General features: G+C 56.3%; 1 protein-coding gene across 1 annotated transcript; it reads left to right on the top strand.

Annotated features, from left to right (window-relative positions):
* Positions 1-836: 836 nt before the first annotated feature.
* Positions 837-12,730, top strand: Wg (Wnt family member 1 wingless). The gene is made up of 4 exons (XM_076802338.1): positions 837-2,141; positions 5,592-5,854; positions 11,355-11,629; positions 11,851-12,730. The coding sequence occupies exons 1-4, from the start codon at positions 1,972-1,974 to the stop codon at positions 12,406-12,408; spliced, it is 1,266 nt and encodes a 421-aa protein (XP_076658453.1). The 5' UTR covers positions 837-1,971; the 3' UTR covers positions 12,409-12,730.
* The last annotated feature ends 6,873 nt before the right edge of the window (positions 12,731-19,603 follow it).

Below are 19,603 nucleotides of genomic sequence, written 5' to 3'. Positions count from 1 at the left end.
GTGGCGAGCCGCTCCGAGACACAGCCAGGCTCTCCGTTCTCCGATCCGTATGCTCGATACGCGATGCCAGGGTCACCGTTGTCGAGGCTGCTTCGAAAGATTCGCGGTCATCTTGCGTAGAACGCGCCGTTCGAGCGGAAAAGAAATTGCGCGCATCTTGCCGCTCGACGAATCGCGGTGAATAGAAGCGTGGAACGAGCGGCCGCGGAAGCAGGAAAAAGGAGGAGAGACCGAGAGAGATAGATAGAGAGGGAGAACGGGCGAGAGAAGAAGGGCAGAGGCTGGGCGACGAGAGGCGGAGCGAGATCCGATCGATCTTGGGGGAGTCGCGCGATCTCCGTGAACGCGGACGAGAGGAATCGGAGGACCTTAGAACGGAGTAGAAAGAAAAGAGGAACGGACGGTGGTGGTCGAGGGAAGAGGGAAGAACGAGCGAGAAAAGGGAAAAGGCAAGGAAAAGGGAACGGCGAGGAGGAGGTGTGCGCGCGGAGAGACAGGATCGGGAAGAGGAAGAGAGAACGGCGAGGAGCGCGGTACGTCGAGAGCCGGTCGGAGGGAGGGCGAGAGGGACGGATAGAGGTAGAGTGGCAAAGAGGGAAAGAGGGAAAGAGGGAAAGAGGGAAAGAGGTAAAGAGGGAGGTAGGGGGAGGCGGTGGCGGTGGCGGTGACGGTGGCGAGGTGGTGCTTGGCCAGCGAGCAAGGAGAGACGCAAGGAGCGGAGGACTTTGTGGGGTGGAGAGGGGAGAAGGTTTCGGTCTCTCTCTCTGAAGAGAGATCGGCTCTTCCGCGGACGAGCGCGTGCAGTCGCTAACCGAGGCCTATACTTGTCCGTCGAAGGGTATTGGTTCTCGAATCGCGGTGCCGTACCCCCCGAGTCACGAACGAAAGAAAAGGAAACGACCAAGACTCTTTGACTCCCCTTGGCGCGCGTTCTTCTCGCGGGTCGACGTTCGTTCGCTCGCTCCGCCGGTTGTTCGTCCGTTCGTTCGATCGGTCGATCGATCGCGCGCGCGCGCCCGTGCGCAGCACGCAGCTCATCTCTCGTCGGCTATTTCAATACGAGGAGCGATAGCGCACCGGTTGCTGCTGCTGTTGCTGCTGCTGCTGCTGCTCTTGCCGATTTTCAAACGTGTCCTCGCCGCGAATAAACCGGAGAGTACTAAACGGAAATCTACTATACGGGACGGGACGCAACGCAACGAGGCAAAACGGAACGGAACGGAACAGGCACCCGTGTGCTCGGGACGGCAGCGACTACCGATTTCAGGGTTCGAAGCAACTCCATTATTATCCTGGGCCGACAGGGCCGACAGAAAGCTTCGAGGAGGGTTGCCAGGTATCCTGGCGGCGGTGGCGGCTGCACCGTGCCTCTCCCACCACCTCTGATTCGGCGAGATCTCGGCAAGGGTGACACCCACCCCTCGAAAAAAGCCCTTTGGGGGGTGAGTTTCCGTGAGGCTCTCGACGTCGTCCGCTACCAACTACAGTCACTCAACTGTCGGACTGTCGGCATTACGGTTCTTGCGGCCGAACTCTCCTGCTTTGACAGCTGACTGCTCTCCGCTCTCCGCTCGGCTGCTCGGCTGCTCGACTACAAGACCGCTCGACTGCTCGGCCTCTGGACGAGGGGGCACCGCACCGCACGCTCGTTTCTTACTCGCCGGGATTCCCCAAGCAAACGGCCACGCGACTGTCCTCGGCGATGATTTAAAAGCACCCGCACGAACCGTCCGTCCGTCCACGGTGATCCACTCCGGGCTGTGCTTCCTCGAACGTAAACGCGACCACGAACACGAACACGAAACTCGTCCTCTCGAAGAGTCGCGTCGACAAACGGTCTGGTCTCGAACCGACGACGACGGCGACGACGACGACGACGACGGCGACGACGTCTCGTTCTGTGCGCGATCTACGGCAGCCGACAGTAGTAACCTGTGATGTTCCTAATTCGGTGAGTGAGACGTCTGGTGCATGGTGTTTCGCCGAGTTCGAACGAGACCGATCGCGATCATCCCGGACACGTCTCTAGCCGCAACGAAGATGAGGCTCTGGGTGATCATCGGCGCCCTAGCGGTCGCGATCCACGCTTGCATCGCCGAGATCACCAGGAACAAGAACCGGGGACGAGGATCCATGTGGTGGTGAGTCGAATCGCATCTTACGATCTTTTCCGTTTACTTGTGAGCGCGAGACGCCCACGTCGATCCACCGATTCACCGCAGATCGAATCGGTAATCGACCTTTCAAAGACTAATTGCACCGTGCGCGCGCTAACACCTGTCCCGCGAATCTTTTACCGAGGGAACGGTGGCACCGACAATCGGCCGCGCGGGCGGACGGGCGTGCGCGCGAGCGAGCGAGCGAGCGAACGGGCGCCTTCTTATTACTCCATTAATCATAAATCGCGGCGCGTGCATAAGTCTCCATCGGCCGAATGATTTCTCGTAGGAACAAGAAAACGTTGGATGGACGTTAGATAATGGCTAACTTCATTAGCCGGGTAATAAATAATGCTCGCCGGTACAGGATCGAGCTAGTATGCGCTCGAGAGGTCGCGCGCGCGCTCTGTCCCACCGACGTATACGCGTAGGATAGGCTAGACGGACCGGACCAACGGGCACGTTTACAACCGAAAGAGATAGTCACGGAAATATCCACATAACGATAAACCGCCGGCGATAAATCAGCCCGGTGCTCGGCCGCTTTTCCAGCCGCGGGACTTGATTTAAGACACGGCCACGCGCAGGTAATTATTGCCTACGAATTAATTAATCTAATACGTCGGTAAATTCGCGTGGACGTGTGCACGCGTGCACGGTGGACAAAACCAGCCACCTGGATTTCGCAGTCGGGAGTAATTTATCGCGACTCTCCGCGGCGAAAGGCGGATTGACTTTTCGGTGGATTTACGTCGGCGAAGTGGCCCGGCCGGTCGCGTTCCGAAAATAGACGTATCGCGCGCGGATCGACGATATATTTCGCGGTAACAGGGGAATCGCTAATCGATTCCTGCCAACGTGAAGCGGCGCCGATTCTGGGTGGTCCCGTCGCGCTTAGATCGCGACCCGATACAAACGTCGCCCGCTCCAAAGGAAAACGGAACCGGCACACGGCGATTCGTTAAACCGCTACTGTACGCTCCCCGGTTCTACGCTACCTCGTTAGCTACGAGTTTCCGTACAATATTTCGTTAACCGTCAAACGGCACCGAACGATCCCTTCGAAAGGACATCGTTTCTGCATCTGGTATTACGGAATTCCCGTCGTTGCATCATCCTTGACGTTAATTAGAACCTCTCTTTTCCCTGCAACGTGCCCGCTTCCTACAATTTTCCTATCGGCGAATTGAAAATCATAAAAACCCCGAGAAAAACCGGTAGCTTCGATCGGACAGGATTTATCGCGCTCGTTCGCGATCGGAAACGAGGTGTACAGCTATGCTATAGGTCGCGCCGGAGGAGCACCAGGACGAGCGGAGCAAGTCGGTCGACCGATTGAAAAAGACATCGAACGATTCCGCTCGGACTCGTGACATCCCGGAGCAGGTTGAAGCCGTTGTCGTCTCGAACGATCGGCTCCGGGGGAGGGAGGTTCGGCTCGTTTCGGAGCATTTCGTGCAATTTCAATGGAATCGGCAATTTTACGCAGATCTTGGTCGAGGGTAGCAATTATTTCGATGGTCCGAAAACACGTGGACGTGTTATAAAAGGGGGGAAGGGGACGAGAGCTTGAGGGTGAGTTCGTTTTGGAGCAACGGCGAATGGGAAACGTAAAAATACGCTCCATTGTTTCACGATACGCTCTCGAGACGAGCAGCGGATACGGACCGGCGAGAATCAGATTGTGTTACTTCCTTTTTCGCTATTAGCGCGGTTTTTATCGCCGACTCGTAACTTTATTAGGGGCGTATATAGAGAAATTAATAAGCGAATAAAACGGTGCTATTATTATTAATGTACCGCTATAAATATACACCAAAGAAAGATATTTTCGAGTGTTTTATCGCCGGTCTGATCGACGGTTTTATAGCTTCTATCGCAGCTCCAACATAAACGTACCCTAACCGGTCCGGAGCGGCGTTTGTTTATGGGCATCGGTTATCGAGCGCATCCTCGTGCGAACAATTTGTGATTCGTCGCGGGATCCGTCAAGGACGCAAATGAATCGACGAGGCGCGATCGAACAACGCGAGATGACGCCATCAAATCGACGCGCGGTCCCGAGCAATTATGGCAGCGATACCCGAAGAGCGGCGATAGACGCGGATTTCGGCGAAGATACACGATCGCTTAGCGTTGGTCGAGTGTTCGTTGACGGTTTAACGGTGTAACAGGGCCGTGTACGGTGATTTTGTTTATTTAGACGAGCCGCGCCGATAGTGTCAACGAGAAAGCTCGGCAGGCTTTTCGCGGTGGCGTATCCCATCCGGGTTCTCGTCTGTCCGTTCGTTTGTCTGTCTGTCTGTCTGTCTGTCTGCCAGCCAGCCATCTTGCCAGTCTCTGGCACCCGTCAAGAAAGTCGTTGACAACGGAGCGCCGACGGAGTCGCCGCGACGCCGATTAGCTGTTTATTATGGACGGCGACGAGTGATTCGATCCCAGCTCTCACGCTGCACACGTCTGCTACACTACCCTCCAAAAATCACGGACATTTTATAGGCTATAAACCGCTTTTTCTCTCGACTATGCCTTCGTTCACGGTTCTCGAACGGTTCGAATCTATAATAGAATGCCCGCGTCGCCGCGAGTAAACTTTTGAGCGTCGAGGTACCTCGGGAACGGAGCGCGTTCTACTCGGCCAGGAAAAATAATTAAACGTTTTCTGTTTTCTCTTTTTTTTTCTCTTGTTTTCTTTTCTCTCTCTCTGTTCGCTCGGCAGGAGCACGGATCGTAGTACTGGAGAGGCGTCGGCGGAGGCGACGCTTGTTGTCACGCGCGCGATCTGCTCTGAAAACGGTCGTAAATACTGGTATCGCGGGTCGCCGGAGATTTCGAAGCGACGGGTTGTTCGTTTGGGACGAGGCGCGCGAGACCTTTCTCTAAAGTTTGCACGTTCTTCCCACGAGGGGACGCGAGCAGAACGCTCTTAAGCGTTTTTCTGCGCGACGCTCGATCGATCGAGACGCGAATTCTTTCGCAGGCTGGACTCGACTCGCGCGGCAGCTTGATTTATATATATACCCAGGCTACCGTTGACCGAAACTGTTGAACCAGTTTCGTCTTTCGAACTAATCCTTCACCGCGCTCCTCCTCTTGGTCCTCCCTTCCCGGCTTCGTCGTCCTCGTCGTCGTCGTCGATTCCCTTTTCTTTCCCTGTGCTCTCTGTCTCCTTGTCTCTCCTCGTCTCTCCTCGAGTGTCCGAGCATAGTGTCGTTTTTACGCGCGAACGAAATTAGCGTCGAACGGACGCTCGATAAATACCGATCGCGCGATTACTTCGAAAGGGATCTCTCTTCCTGGACCGTCTATCCCACCCTTCCGAATCAGCTGATCCGCGAAAAACGTGTAGACGATTACTTTCTTTCTTTTTTTTTGTTTGTGATAGCTTTTTCGTTTCGTAGGAGAGAGAGATAACGTTTCCTTTCTGCTCAGGGGAATCGCCAAGGCGGGAGAGCCGAACAATTTTTTGCCAATGTCTCCGGCGTCTCTGCACATGGATCCCACGGTTTATGCGACCTTGAGGAGAAAGCAGAGGCGGCTAGCCAGGGAAAATCCAGGGGTGCTGATGGCGGTGGCAAGGGGCGCGAACCAGGCAATAGCGGAGTGTCAACACCAATTTCGCAACCGCCGATGGAACTGCTCCACCAAGAATTTCCTCCGTGGGAAAAATCTGTTCGGCAAGATCGTCGACAGAGGTGAGCACGCACAACAGCTAGAATTTTCCTTTCTATTCCACAGCGGCCTCTCTTTTCGCCGGTGCTCTTCGAACGGCTCGCGTAGAGCGGCGCGGCGCGGCGCGGCGAGGCGCGGCGCGGCGGATCGAATTCAATCATCGTTCGTAGAATTACGCGATCACCACCGCTAATTGGAACTCTGCACGGGGGAAAGCGTTCGATTTCTTGCGAGCGAGCGAGCGTTGCTCTCGGAATCGTTGCATATTTCTTTTTCTCTCGCCGTTGACCATCCGAATGATTCCCGACTGTACGTTATACGACACACGTAGAAATAAAGGACCGCAAAGTGGACTCGTTTCGTGTCCAAAAAACGAGCCATTGTCCGACAACCGGTATTCTCGATAGAGATTTACAGGAGACGAGTTTCGGTGGAAACGGAGACGAGGAGAACCTCGCTCGCGGTAGAAGTAGGAGGATGAGGTGGAGAAAGAGGAGGAGGGAGAACAGAAGAAGAAGAAGAAGAAGAAGAAGAAGGTGTGACGGGAAGAGAAGGATGGTTCCGCGATCGTCTAAATTGCATCCGACAAATCCGTCGACGGTGATATCGCGCGAGAATGCCTGGACACGTACGTGCCGTCGCGTACACGACGCGACTAGACGCATCAAAGAGGGTCGTTGTCTCTTTCGATCGCCGGTACGCACGTGATCGATAATCGTGCCGATATCGGCGAGCGGGTTGTACCTGCGGCGCACAGTGCTCGAGTTTCAACGTGGTAATATCGTTAGTCGATCGATTGGTGAAGCACCGTAGAAAACTAACCCCTTGGCCGCATAATTAAAGTACCGGTAAACGGATTACCGTTAGTTAACCGTACGCGATAATTTCGCGAGGCATAAATCGGTCGCGCGCGTTTCTTTTTCGAATTTCGCAAACGTCCACGGGATTCGCGGACAGTGTCGAAGACATCGACACGGACGACAGGGTGCTCGGTGCTCGAAGGGTTGCAACCGAGACAGGGAACAGGGGACAGGGGACAGGGGGACGGGGATCGCGCGCCACTGCGCCGAGGAGGATGAGGGGGTCGAAAGGGGCGTGCCCTTGCTCCGAAGACCCCGGGCACGTGCCCTCACCGACCAGATGTATGTTTTGCAACCTGATAATGGACCTTCTTGTACCAGTTCTGGCTCCCCTGCGGCTCTTTTAGATCTCGTCGAGGCGATTGTAAGCCGAGCTTTTTCGCTCGGCCCGCTGCTCCCACCCCACGATCGCATCCAGTGTCCCCATATGGCCACTTATCGCGCTAGTAAAACCGAAAAAAAAGAGGCACGGGTTACAAAATAGCAGACATCGCGTGCGTGCGCGCGCACACGGGCGCACGCGCGAGCAAAAGAGCGCAACCCTTTCGCGACGCAACGCAGCGCCGTAAATCGAGGGGTTGATCTTCGCGCCCCCCTATCGCAACCTAATAGATTTTCCCCGTAGAACACGATGAAATCGGGGGATCGGAGAATAGACCGTGAAACGTCTAATAGTCGCAGATGCCACCGTAACGGTGACCTTATTAGCAACCTCGAATCCCCTCCGACTATGTTGCGTCACATTTGCAAACAACGAGCGAACACCCTCGAGTCTTTGTCGTATGTCCCGGTGAAAATTGAGCCGTAAACGGATTCGTCGTTCCTCTCGGCCGGCAACGAGGCCTCGACCTTTCACCCTTTGCGATTCTCTTGCCGAGAGTAGGGGACCGGTTTCTTCGTTTGTCCCCGGTTTGTTCTCTCATTCTCTGCGACCGTATCGTTTGTCATCGAACCGATCTCTCCGAGATTAGATCTGAACGAGCCTCGGCTCGGCTCGGCTCGGCTCGGCTCGGCTCGCGCACGCAGATCGCTATCGTTCGATCCGTAATGCTCGCGCGTACTCATCTGTATTTGGAGATCGAGAAGGGGATCGACGGTGACTGGTTGTCGCGCGTCGGCCTAAACGGTCGTTTCCGGATTATGCTCGGGGTCGCGCGTGGCGTCCCTTCTAGACCGCAAATAATCTTTGGTCCCCGGGATTCGTGCACCACGTGCAATTACGTCGCGTTCCGCGAAGAAACGTCCCTCGGGTAAAGGACGACCGGAGCGATACGAATGTTTCGCGGGCTCGTGTCCGAGCTCCGAGAGCGGCGCGATACTTTTGGAGGCGTTTGTACTCGATATTATAGCTGGTAGTGAGTAGGTTTGCGGCCTGTAATCATTTCGCCGCCAAGAGCCACCTACCGCATCGGTGTTCTACCCTCGGTTTCGCTCGTTCTCCTCTCCTCTTCTTTCGTTCGCCGGTGCTCGGCGCCGGTTCTCGCGCCTCACGCCTCGCGCCTCGCGCCACGCGAGCCTCGGACGCCTGAAAGCCTCGAACGCCTCGAACCCTGGAACCCCTGGAACCCGAGCCGCAGCCTAATTGCTCGGTAAACTGCGAATCCCGCGAGAGAGCCTCCGTGCAGCTCGCGTTTTCCGCCGATTTCGCGAATCCGCGGAAACCCGGGAACCAGTTGGTTCGATCACGATATCGATTGCCCCCCTGTATTTAGAAGTTCGAGATTCGTGACTTTCGAATCGCTGTTACTCTTCCGCGTTAGAAAGGAATAATAAAAAGCGTTGCAGCTGCCGCGGCGCCGCGAAAGTATGGTAGAACCCTCGAGCGCGTTTCGCATTCGGCCAGACGGCTCGGTTGCATCGGGACAAATAAAGTGATCGCATCGTCGCACGAAAATGCCAAAATCAATTGAACAACCTGCGTGTGCGATCGAACGTGGACGATCCCCCGTTCGTCTGAATGCGATCGAGCCGTCTGACCGAGTTCGTTGTTGGAAGCACAGATCGGACGCATTCATCGGGCAGGCGACCATTATGTGTCACGTGCGATCGAAAATTGCGTCCGGTGTAACGCACCCTATTTCCAGTGGAGATCAGACGTCAGTTCGATTGGTCTTTGTCCACGCATTTGAAATTAGAAGAGGACGGTTATAATATACATATATACCATTATCCGAATACCCGAGTCCTCGCGAATCGAATTTCGAAGACGAGATCGATGGAAGCGAAAGTTTGCTCGGTTTGTTAACAATGGAGGTTGGTCGGCGCGTAAATAAATAAATGAATAAATAAATTGGATCGATAGTGGAGCAGCGTGGCGCGGGTCGCGTCTTATACGGAGACCCGGTCCAGGGTTTTTGCGACGGCGTTACGCCGCCATAAATCGCGGCCTATGATGGGCTACATGTGTCGACGGCACGCCACGATTTCTTGCGAAAACGTGAGCCGCGAGCCAATGGGCCGGCCCCCGACCATCGGTACTCCGTGATTTTTACATCTTGTTTGCTTCCACGGTCTGGACGCACGAGTTCCCGCGGCACAGAGGCTGGCCTATATGGCGGTCGCGTTTTCGCGCCCCTCCAGCCCCCTCGCGCGAACCACGGAACCGCTCTCGCATTCGAACGACACGAGCTGGTCGATGCAGTTTTTCGTGGATCGATGTCGTTGCTGGTCGCACGACTACTCTCTCTCTTCTCTCTCTCTCTCTCTCTCTCTCTCTCTCTCTCTCTCTCTCTCTCTCTTTTTCTCTCTTTCTCGGTGCCGGTCGCGAGATTCTCTCTCGTTTCTTGGCGCTTTCGGTACGATCCTGCTCGCGGTAGCAATAATTTCCGGCGATGCTATCGTCCTGGAATTTCAGCGTGGACACAAACGTCCGCCTTTGTCGCGATGTCGCTGGGCTGGATCTCGAAGCTGACGAGTCGCGCTCTCTTCGCGAGCTAGGTATCGCCGGATCGCGTTCCCTCTGCTCAAAGTCTTATCTCGCAGCGAGCGCGAACCGTTTCCTCTTCGTTCCCGGGCCTCGAAAGAAACGCCGAGCGTTTCTGCCCCGGGCCGAACAGAAACAGGTACGAGAGCGTCTCTCGTCCGTTGTCTCGGCCAGCCTAGGAATTTCCATCGATGCTGTTTGTCCTGCGGTAACCAGCCAACGGTCTAGACCGTTGCTCGCGCTGTTTGCACGGGCCGATAAACCGAACGTCAAACCGTTTATCACGCGCCGAAAGTCGAAGACCGGGGTAGAACGCGCGCCACTCGCCCGCGCGAGAACAAACAACCGATCTCCAACGGGATTATCGAGCTACGCTTTCCTTCTCCGGTGCTCCGCGTCCTCTCTCGATAACGATTTTGCGCCTCGGGAATCGTCCTAGAGCTTATCTCGGCTGTTCGACGATCGTAAAGCCTTCGGTTTCTCGGAAAAGATCTCGGCACGAAAAAGTCGCGCCAGGTGTGTACCGGGAACAGGAAAAAGACTCGGCCGGTCTCTCTCTCTCTTTCTCTCCGGGACGGTCTGTTTTCGCGAGAAAAACTCCCACCGGCCGTGTAATCCTCTCGGTCATGCCAGTCCTGGGGGGATGATGAGGAATAACACGTATCCGGGACCGATGAAGCCTCGTTTCGACGAGGAGACAGGTCAACGTTTCAGGGTGGAACGGCGTAAATCTTGGTTCCCCGGATCGACGCGAGCGCCCCTCCGTCCCGGAAGCCTGGAAGGGACTCGTCTTCGCCCCGGACGACTCGGGGATTAGGGAAAATCGTTTCTTTCTTTCCCCTCGTCTTTTCTTCGGGTGCCTTGCGCCTTTCTTCCGTCGAGTCGCCGTGAAGGCTCCCTGCGAGCGTGCGCACGCAAACCGGGGCCCACCGAGGCTGCCGAGGCGCGCGGAAAACACTCGTGACGAATCCAGGATCTCGCTCCGAAATTGGACAAGGTCGATTATCTCTCTCGGCTACCGAGACCCGTTTGACGTCTCATTTTTCGTACGCCGAAGGTTTTTCCCACCTGGGACGCCTTTTTACCGTCCACGAAAATATCGTTGCCGGTCGTGTCCCAAGGTTCTTCCAGTCTACGATCCAACGACCTCTCCTAGTCCATTCTTCGAACATTGGACGTTTCTCGATACCGTTCGACAAACCGACGCGACGCGAAGGAGATAAGCCGGCGTTATCTGCGGCGCGATAAACGCAGCAATTTGCGAAACGGCCCCTCCCCCTTGCGACTCGATAGCTCTCTCGGCAGGTCGCAAAGGTGCCGGCAGGCACCTGCGCCTTATGCAGATAAGGTCGAGGTGCCTCTCGGGTCAGCCCACTCGGGGTTAAGGTCGCGCTTCCTCTCTCTCCTCTCCCTCCACACCGACGTTCTCTCTTCGTCCCTGTTTCGTTGCTCCTCGTTGGTCGCACGGGCCGTGGCGGGTTCCTTCGACACCTGCGCCCTCGCAGGTAGTCCACGCCGAAGGATTGAGACGTTCTCTGCGATCACCGCTCGCTCGCTTGCTCGCTCGCCTGCCTTGCTTGCTTGCTCGCTCGTTCGCCTCCCACGATACCGACCGCCGCGAAAGTTTTGTCCGGTAGCGAGCGGATCCGCGATCTTACCGTAGCCACGACTATTTGCTCGATCGATCGATCGTAGAAACGTCCCGCGCAGGAACGATTCAGGTTAAAGTATTGATTGCAGGTTGCAGAGAGACCGCGTTCATCTACGCAATCACGAGCGCCGCGGTGACTCATAGCATCGCCAGAGCGTGCAGCGAGGGCAGCATCCAGTCGTGCTCCTGCGACTATACTCATCAGTCGCGAGCACCTTCCGGGTCTCGGGACTGGGAATGGGGGGGCTGCTCGGACAATATCGGATACGGCTTCAAGTTCTCCCGCGAGTTCGTTGATACGGGCGAACGCGGCCGGAACCTCCGCGAGAAGATGAATCTGCACAACAACGAGGCCGGCAGAGCGGTAAGTGTCGTCTCGGCGGAGATTCGAGGCCTTCGCGGCTCGGCATTATACAGTTTCCACTGTTCAGGCTTACTCCTGAGTGTCTTGACGCTTTACTTGCCGGTATTTTTCAATAGTCTTTTTCATCTGGAATTACTATTTAACAGAAAATCGGCAAGTAAAGTGTTAACAGTGAGAACTGAAAGGGACGAGATGGAAATTGGACGTTTCGTTTTCCGCAGCACGTGTCCTCGGAGATGAGACAGGACTGCAAGTGCCACGGCATGTCCGGCTCCTGCACCGTGAAGACCTGCTGGATGAGGTTGCCGAACTTCCGCGTGGTCGGCGACAACCTGAAGGATCGATTCGACGGCGCGTCCAGGGTGATGGTGAGCAACGCGGACCGCGTGCGCGGCAACGGGAACGCGATAGCCAGCAATTCGGCGAGCAACTCGGTGCACGGCCACCGGGATGGTTTGGGTCGCCGACACCGGTACAACTTTCAGCTGAAACCGTACAACCCGGAGCACAAGCCGCCCGGGCCGAAGGACCTGGTGTACCTGGAGCCGTCGCCGCCGTTCTGCGAGAAGAATCCGAAGCTGGGCATCCTCGGGACCCACGGCAGACAGTGCAACGACACCAGCATGGGCGTCGACGGCTGCGACCTGATGTGCTGCGGCAGAGGCTACAAAACCCAGGAGGTGACGGTGGTCGAGAGGTGCGCCTGCACCTTCCATTGGTGTTGCGAGGTCAAGTGCCAGCTCTGCAGAATCAAGAAGACGATACACACGTGCTACTAGGTCCGCCACGTCGGCCGCCCTCGACTCCCTACTCCACGAAGAGACTACCTCCTTCCCGGCGAAGGACGTTCCCGTAGTCTCTCGCGCACAACCCTCGCCATTGTCCGAGACAAGCTGGTCCAGGTGATCCTACCGCGAAACCCTGCGAGCCAGGCGACCAGCCGTCGAGCCGTGTCGCGTGGCGGAGCCTTCGGCAGACCGGGGAGCTCTCCTCTCCCAGTATTACGCGAAACTATCGACGAGCCGCTATCACGGTTCTTTTTTCTCTCATGTATTTATTAGGACGTTCCACGGACACGTACTGACGATCGGACGCGATGGATTACACCCGACATGGACGAAACTTTTGCGTCGGTTTCGTCGATCGGCTCGCCGATCCCCCCATCCGCGCCGGTGTCCACGCTCGCTCTCGAAATCCCGAGCTTCGGACTCGTGCCACGCGCCCCTTTTCTCGCGAATGTGCGCGCGGGGCGTACTAGACTCGTTATTTATTCCGGTCCTCAGGACCGCGTGCTTGTATATACGTATAGAGTACGGCTATATAAATAAAAAAAATATATATATGAATGAAGATATAAATATAAATACAAAAACGTAAATATATATATATGATGAATGTAAAAATCGATATGTATATTTTTAGGATCGCGTTCGTGAAACAATCGCGCTAGAAGGCCCCCGTTGTACATACGTAATCGACGTTCCCGGGACGAAGAGCCGACACGCTCTGCGCGCGAGCGGATAAATTATTTTTGTACGTCTCCCGGCCCCGTTCCATCTCGGAGCGGACACCCCGCGGCCGTTGATGATCGCGCGGCGTTGTATTTTAGGTTTAGAGAAACCCCGTTTAGACCAGTGTTAGACCCGACAGTTTGTACCTTCGTGAGAAAACGGTGATTACGATACGCATTTGTACGCACAATATCGACGACGAGTCTCGGAGATCGTGCTCTTTTTGTAATTTACGAAAGGACGACGGAGCGTGTAAGAGGAAAAAAAGTAATGGAAAAGGAATAAAGGTGCATTCGAGTTGAAACAGTTGACGAGTTGACGGAAGAGCGTGGTGTGTTACCCTCTACGGATTTTCCGCGCGGAGACGAGCGGAGAACGTGCTCGCGCTCGTACTCGCGCGGAATCCCTCTCCCCGCGCGAAATATAGTCGACTGGTTCTCCGGAGTCGGACGACTTCATAACTCCTCGCCGGGCGAATATCGTGGGAGGCCCGTGCCCCGAAGAAGACTGGTTCGACTCTCCTCTTGCTCCCTCCCTGGCGGCAGCCTCTCGTTCCCCGTCCGTACCCCATCTCCCGTCCCCTCTTCTCTCCGCCCGGCCTTCCTCCCCCGCGGCCGTTTCCCATCGTGTTCCATCCTCCTACGTTTCTACCTTGTTTCGTTTCTCGTTGGCCGCGCGCTGCTGCACGCGATGATAACGAACGCAGGAATCCCGCAGGAATCTCTGTACGGGATAAAAGGATTCTGACCGCATACGAACAGGCATCCGCGCTAATGGTTCCGACACTCCCGCCGCCCCTACCCCTGCCCCCCCCCCCGCCCTCTTCTCTTGCTCCTTTTTCCCTCGCGTTGCCCCGTCGCTTTCTTTCTGCTCCCTGCTCGTCCTCCTCGTCCCTCGGCGTTCTAACGATCGGTATTTCCACTCGTACGCGAGACTCCGAGACCGCCGACGCCGAGGAGCCGAGAAGCCGAGATCCAAGAGGACCGGAGAAGCGGAGAAACAGCGAAGCCGAAGCAGTCGAGGTTCGATCGTCGACCGGTTCGATCGGCTCCGAGTCGGACTCGCATCGAGCGAGACCCCGAAGAGAAGCGCTCTCGGAGGAATCGGGTGGCACCGAGAGAAGGGTAGTAGGCTGGTCGCGATACTAAAACAAATTCTTGGTGCGCGAGGGGCTTCCAGCGTGTCCCGGCAGACAAGAATCTTGGGCAGCCGGGCCACTTCTCACGGCGGCCCCTTTGATCTCGGCCGACCACCCCCTCGTCTCCATCACGGTCACTCGAGCACCGGCTGCGAACGCGGAGCTCTCTGGCCCCGGTTGCTCCGGCTTCGAGCTCCGGCTCCGGCTCCGGCAGCTCGGCTTTTTACCCGGTGTGCTCTCGCTTTCGTGGCCCCTCTCGCCTCTCTCCCAACTCTCCGTGGGCCCTCCGCGGACTCGTACGACCCGAGGACACCGGAGACCATCGGGGCCCGAATTCATTCGGTTTTACTATTATTACGCATGCCGTCACGCGTGCAGCTCGTTCCACGCTCCGGAATGCCCGACGGATCCCGGGGGACGCCTCCAGATTGCCGCTAGCCGCCTCCGTCCTTCGTGCGACCCGACCTTTGGAACCAGCGCGTGCCAATTTCTGTTGGCCGGATGAAAATCTCGGCCGAGCGACGAGCGACAAATCTCTTCCACTCTCCGGAGGCTCTGCGAAATCGCGATACAAGCCTCCTCTCGGCTGTTCCAAGCCGAATTCGCTCGAGCGCTGGGTTGCGAAGGACATTTTACTTTTACTTTTATTATTAAAGAAAAGCAGGTTAGAGAGCGAAAGATCGGAGGAAAGGAGTAACTGTTTGCGGGTAACGGATCCCGCTTGAAATCTTCATCGCGGGCCGGACTCGATATTATGCGGCGAGGGGTTAAGCGAGAATCGGGGACGGCTCGGAAGCGGCGCGACGATCACGAAAAAACAGGCCGAGCGTGCAAAAGCGGCGGCGCGGACCGGTCGTTCTCTCACGGTCTCGCGAGAGGATCCGTCTTCTTCGACGGGCTCGGTCATTATGCCGAACGAATACGAAATTCTGTCCACGAGGTTAACAATCGAGGGCCCCCGAGAGACCAGGGGCTCTCGGCCAGGGGCAGAGTCCCATCAGGGATGCCGCGCGCGTGTGATCGGTCGCGAGTCGTGTGCCGCTCGGAGATCGTCTTCCCGCTGCTCAGATTTAATCGTGCTTCGTGGTTGCCACCCGGCAACCCTTAAACTTCTGTTGGGCGGTTCGCGAGAGAAGAAGCGCGGTGTCTGCCTTCTCGGAGGAAATCGAAGTCGGTAGAAAAAGCGGGGAGAAAGGTTAAAAGTAAACGATTAGAGGAGGGGTCGAGGGGACGGAGAGCGGCGGGGCGAAAGAAGCCGAGGAAGTAAAAAGGAGAAGAAAGAGGAGGCGAGGGGTGGGAGAAGAAGTCCGGCGTGCTTCCTGTTGCGCTAATCTTCCACGGTCGGAGAGGCCTCGTCCTCGCCAGGAATTATTTCCCGATAAAAAACGGGCGAGTAAATCAACTAATTTATCGTTTTTGCGATTGGAAGGAAGGTGGGTCGTGGACGTCTTCGCCGGGGCATACCCTCCCGGAATGGCAGGAATCCCTTTTGGCGGGTCCTGGATCTCGTCGTCCTTTCCGAGGGCCATCCGTGGGAAAGAATATCGGCTGACGTTCGAGACCACACGGTCGAATTATCGGTGTTTTGGCATGTTACAGGGCTCTTCGCCGATTCTCCGTCTCTCTCACCTTTTGGTAGCCGAATTTGCGCGTGGTCGCGCTCGCGCTCCCTTTCCAGCTCTCCCGCTCTCTCTCTCTCTCTCACTCTTCCTCTCGTTCTCTCCCTGTTTCGCTCGCGCGAGTCTCTCTCTCTCTCTCTCTCTCTCTCAAACAAGCCGTCCGTTTACCCCCCTGTTCCCCTGGGCTCCCCTCGCCGAGCCTCGACCGTCTTCCGCGGAACGAGCAAAGGGAATCTCCTCCGGAATCCACGTCCCCGTCGACTGTGGGAACGAAAGCACGAGATCGCGATTCTCCGTACACCGTGTTCCTCGGCGTTCATCGACAACCAGATTCCTATCCTATCTAGGTTTATCTCTCGCCCCTTTTCCTCCCTCTCTCGCCGAGGCTTCGACGTCTGCGCGAGGAATTCGCGCGATGCGCTCGTTTCGACGATCCTTCCGCCCCCGGCGCGGCGCACCGAGGCGACTAGACCTAGGCCTGTACAGTCAACCCTCCTATCGCGCGGTTGATTCGTAATTCGTACCTCGTCATAAGAAACTCGGAATTAGTACAAATCTCAGATAGTTGAGGTAGTCCACCTATGGGCGAGGTATGTTTCGAAAAGAGGAAAATCGACGGGTCGGTTCCCTTTTCGTGCGCGAGACCGAAGAGAGGAAAGACGCTTTCACCGGGGGAGCGCGGGCCGGGGCCCCGGGCAGAGGCAGGGGCCGTTATTATTAATGTCGAGCAAAAACGCCGAAATACATCATCCGGTCAGCGACGGCCACCTAAGTAGTCGGAGGAGGGTCCGTTCGGAGACAGAGTGAGAGCCCGCTACACACGGTCCACTCGGTAATTAATGGTTTCACGATATTGGAAATATCCTGCGAGCAGCGCCCGAGAGCAGAGTGTGTCGTCCTCGCTCCGTCAAATCGAAAGGTCGAGATCGGTTTTTATTTTGCGGATCGAGAAAGTTCGCGGGTCTCGGGACCGAGCAAATCGGTGTCGCCACGATTGAAATCGGACGTGGAGGGAGGGCACGTGTTTGCGGGCGACCGCGAAGGAAAACCTTTCTCTGGATCTGGGATATATGGTCGGAGCGAAAGGTTGCGTGCGTAGCAGGACACAAGCGGCGTGGATTCGATAGGACGGGACCGCGACACGGAGATCATCGGGAGCGAAGGCGGAGCGAGGGAAAAAGTCGAGAGCACTCGGGTGTGCACGCGCAAGGAGAGGACCACCTGGTCATCCGAGGACTCGACTCATTCTTCTGTCCAACGTTGGACGAACAAGAAGGAAAGACAACCGCAGCAGCAGCAGCAGCAACAACAGCAGCAGCAACAGCAGCAGCAGAGGAAGAAGAAGAAGAAGAAGCAGAAGAACAGGGATTCCTGGTAAATTAGCATACACCGCTCGGATCGTCGACTGTAAAGGTATCCGTGCCTCTCTCTTTGTTCTCACTCGGAAGAACGCACGAACGATCCGATTCCTCGCGGACGCAGAAATCGCGCGACCGATTCTTCCCTCCCGCGAGGAGCTGACGCTTCGCGACCACGAAATCGGATCGGAGAGCGCCGGAGATAGGTCGAACGACTCGGAGAAAGATCGAGGATGGAAGATTGAGAAAGAGAGGCTCGAGATCGGTGAGACGGAATGAGAGCGGGGCGAGAGAGGGAGAGAGGCGGAGAGGGAGAGAGGGAAAGAGGCCGAAGGGCCCAGCTGGACCCACCGCCGTGTTCCGCGAGCCTCGTAATTACGTCGCAAGGCCGCCGCGAAAGAGAGGCGTCAAAATCGTCCTCTCCTCATTCGTTCTCTCGCACTCTCCGCTCCCCCTCGGACCTCGCACGAATCCTGCTCCGTCCCACCGACCATTATCGAAATTGATATTTTATCGATGGCCCGCGCCACATAGGTGATCCTTCGAACCTTTATTGAGTTATTTCCTGATAATTAGAAATCGTTCGGGGATAATTCGAGGTTTCTAATCGACGGTTCATCGGCCCTCGGATTCTCCGGCTCCGGCTCTGATCCCCGCGACGTGTGTCGAAGAGAACGGCTCCGGACGCTTGGCTCGCGCGTTCTCCGCTCCGCTGGTTTACGAGTCCCGAGAGAGAGAGGTATCGCTGGATCGAAATTATTTTCTCCCTGTCCAACGACGATAAAAATTAGGCTACTCGTGGTCGGCGGCCGAGATAATTTGAAGGTAATGGCCGAAATTAAAACGGGTAAATAATTTGGCACGGCGCGGCGCGGAGAGGCGCGGCGAGGCGAGGCGAGGCGATTCGAGGAGGACCCGGCCAGAGCGGTGTTCCTTCAGCGAAAGGCGAGGGAAGCGGTGATTTCGGCCATTCGGAGCGACGCGCGAGGTCGGAACGGAGGCGAGGAAAAAATCCCCTGCGGTCGCAAAACAAAATGTCACGTAATTATCGCGGTAGGTGTTCCATCGAGCGGGCTCGAGATGGACAGAGAACAAGAGCGATGGAGAAAGAGACAGGGGGGAGAGAGAGAGAGAGAGAGAGAGAGAGAACAAGAGAGGATCTGCCCTTCCGAGGCTCCTTCGCCGGTAGGTAAGCACTACGGCAAAAAGTGCAGCGAAAACCACCGTTGCGATCGTAAAACGGGGCCGTTTATGAGATGGGACCGACGCGACTAGAGGAGGGGTTGTTTCCACTGGTCCTCGTGCAATAAACATTCTCTAGCGATCCTCGCGCTAGTAGTATACACACCGGATGCACCTGCCCTTCTTCGTCGATTCTCCGAGTTTTAAACTTTAGAATAAACACGATTATGCGTACGTCGGTGAGTAGAGCATGTCGATGAAGACGTACGCATATTGGAGAAACGGGTGTCGATATGAACATTCTCGAGGACGTCACCGTCGGTCAAGTGGAACGAACCCGGGCCACAGGCCCATGGGTCGCGTTATCGCGGGGCTCGCGATGATTCAAGCTTGTCGCGGACCCTTCCGCCGACTAACTGCTCGCATCCATATCCTCCCGATCGTGGGTGGACGCGCGACATGAGCCAAAACTCGGGGGGACAAGCTCGAGACACGGCGCTCTTCGTTCCCCGTGAATCGTCATAACCGAGCAGACGGTGTCGCGCGGTGTCCGACTCAGAAAAATGTCTCGCGATTAACGCGGGACCTATGCGAAAAAATCTTTCAAAGTAGAGTCGAAATCTGTGTCGGAGAAGGAATCGATAGGCGCGCGCGCGCGCGGCAGGATATCGGCGACGATCGAGAGTCGGATCGTGCGTTCGAGAAGGTCCCCGGACGACGGGAGATCGTGAATTACGTCCGAGTTCCGTCGGGAATCGATACCCGATCGAACGGATATACGGAGCTGGAGGTTGATCTCAGATCGAGCGTTCGCGATAAAGAAACGATCCACGCTCCCACCCGCGGGACAACGGTGGGTCCGTTCACGAAAACGGCTTCATTAGGGCTGCACGGCGGCGGCGCGGTGTCCCTCGTCTTTCACGGACTGATCGACGCGATCCAGAATCCTCGCGATACGATTCTGTCTCTCGCGGCGATCCCCTCCGCGTCGGGATCCTTATCTCGGGATTTCTCGAACAACGGGAATTACGGACGCGAGGCCGGGTAGATAAATAAACGGAGAGAGAGATAGAGATAGAGAGAGAGAGAGAGAGAGAGAGAGAGAGAGAGAGAGAGAGAGAGAGAGAGAGAGAGAGAGAGAGAGAGAGAGAGAGAGAGAGAGAGAG

This window comes from Halictus rubicundus, chromosome 16 (genome assembly GCF_050948215.1).
Source record: "Halictus rubicundus isolate RS-2024b chromosome 16, iyHalRubi1_principal, whole genome shotgun sequence".
NCBI classification, from domain to species: Eukaryota; Metazoa; Arthropoda; class Insecta; order Hymenoptera; family Halictidae; genus Halictus; species Halictus rubicundus.
This window is presented reverse-complemented; position numbering and strand designations above follow the sequence as displayed.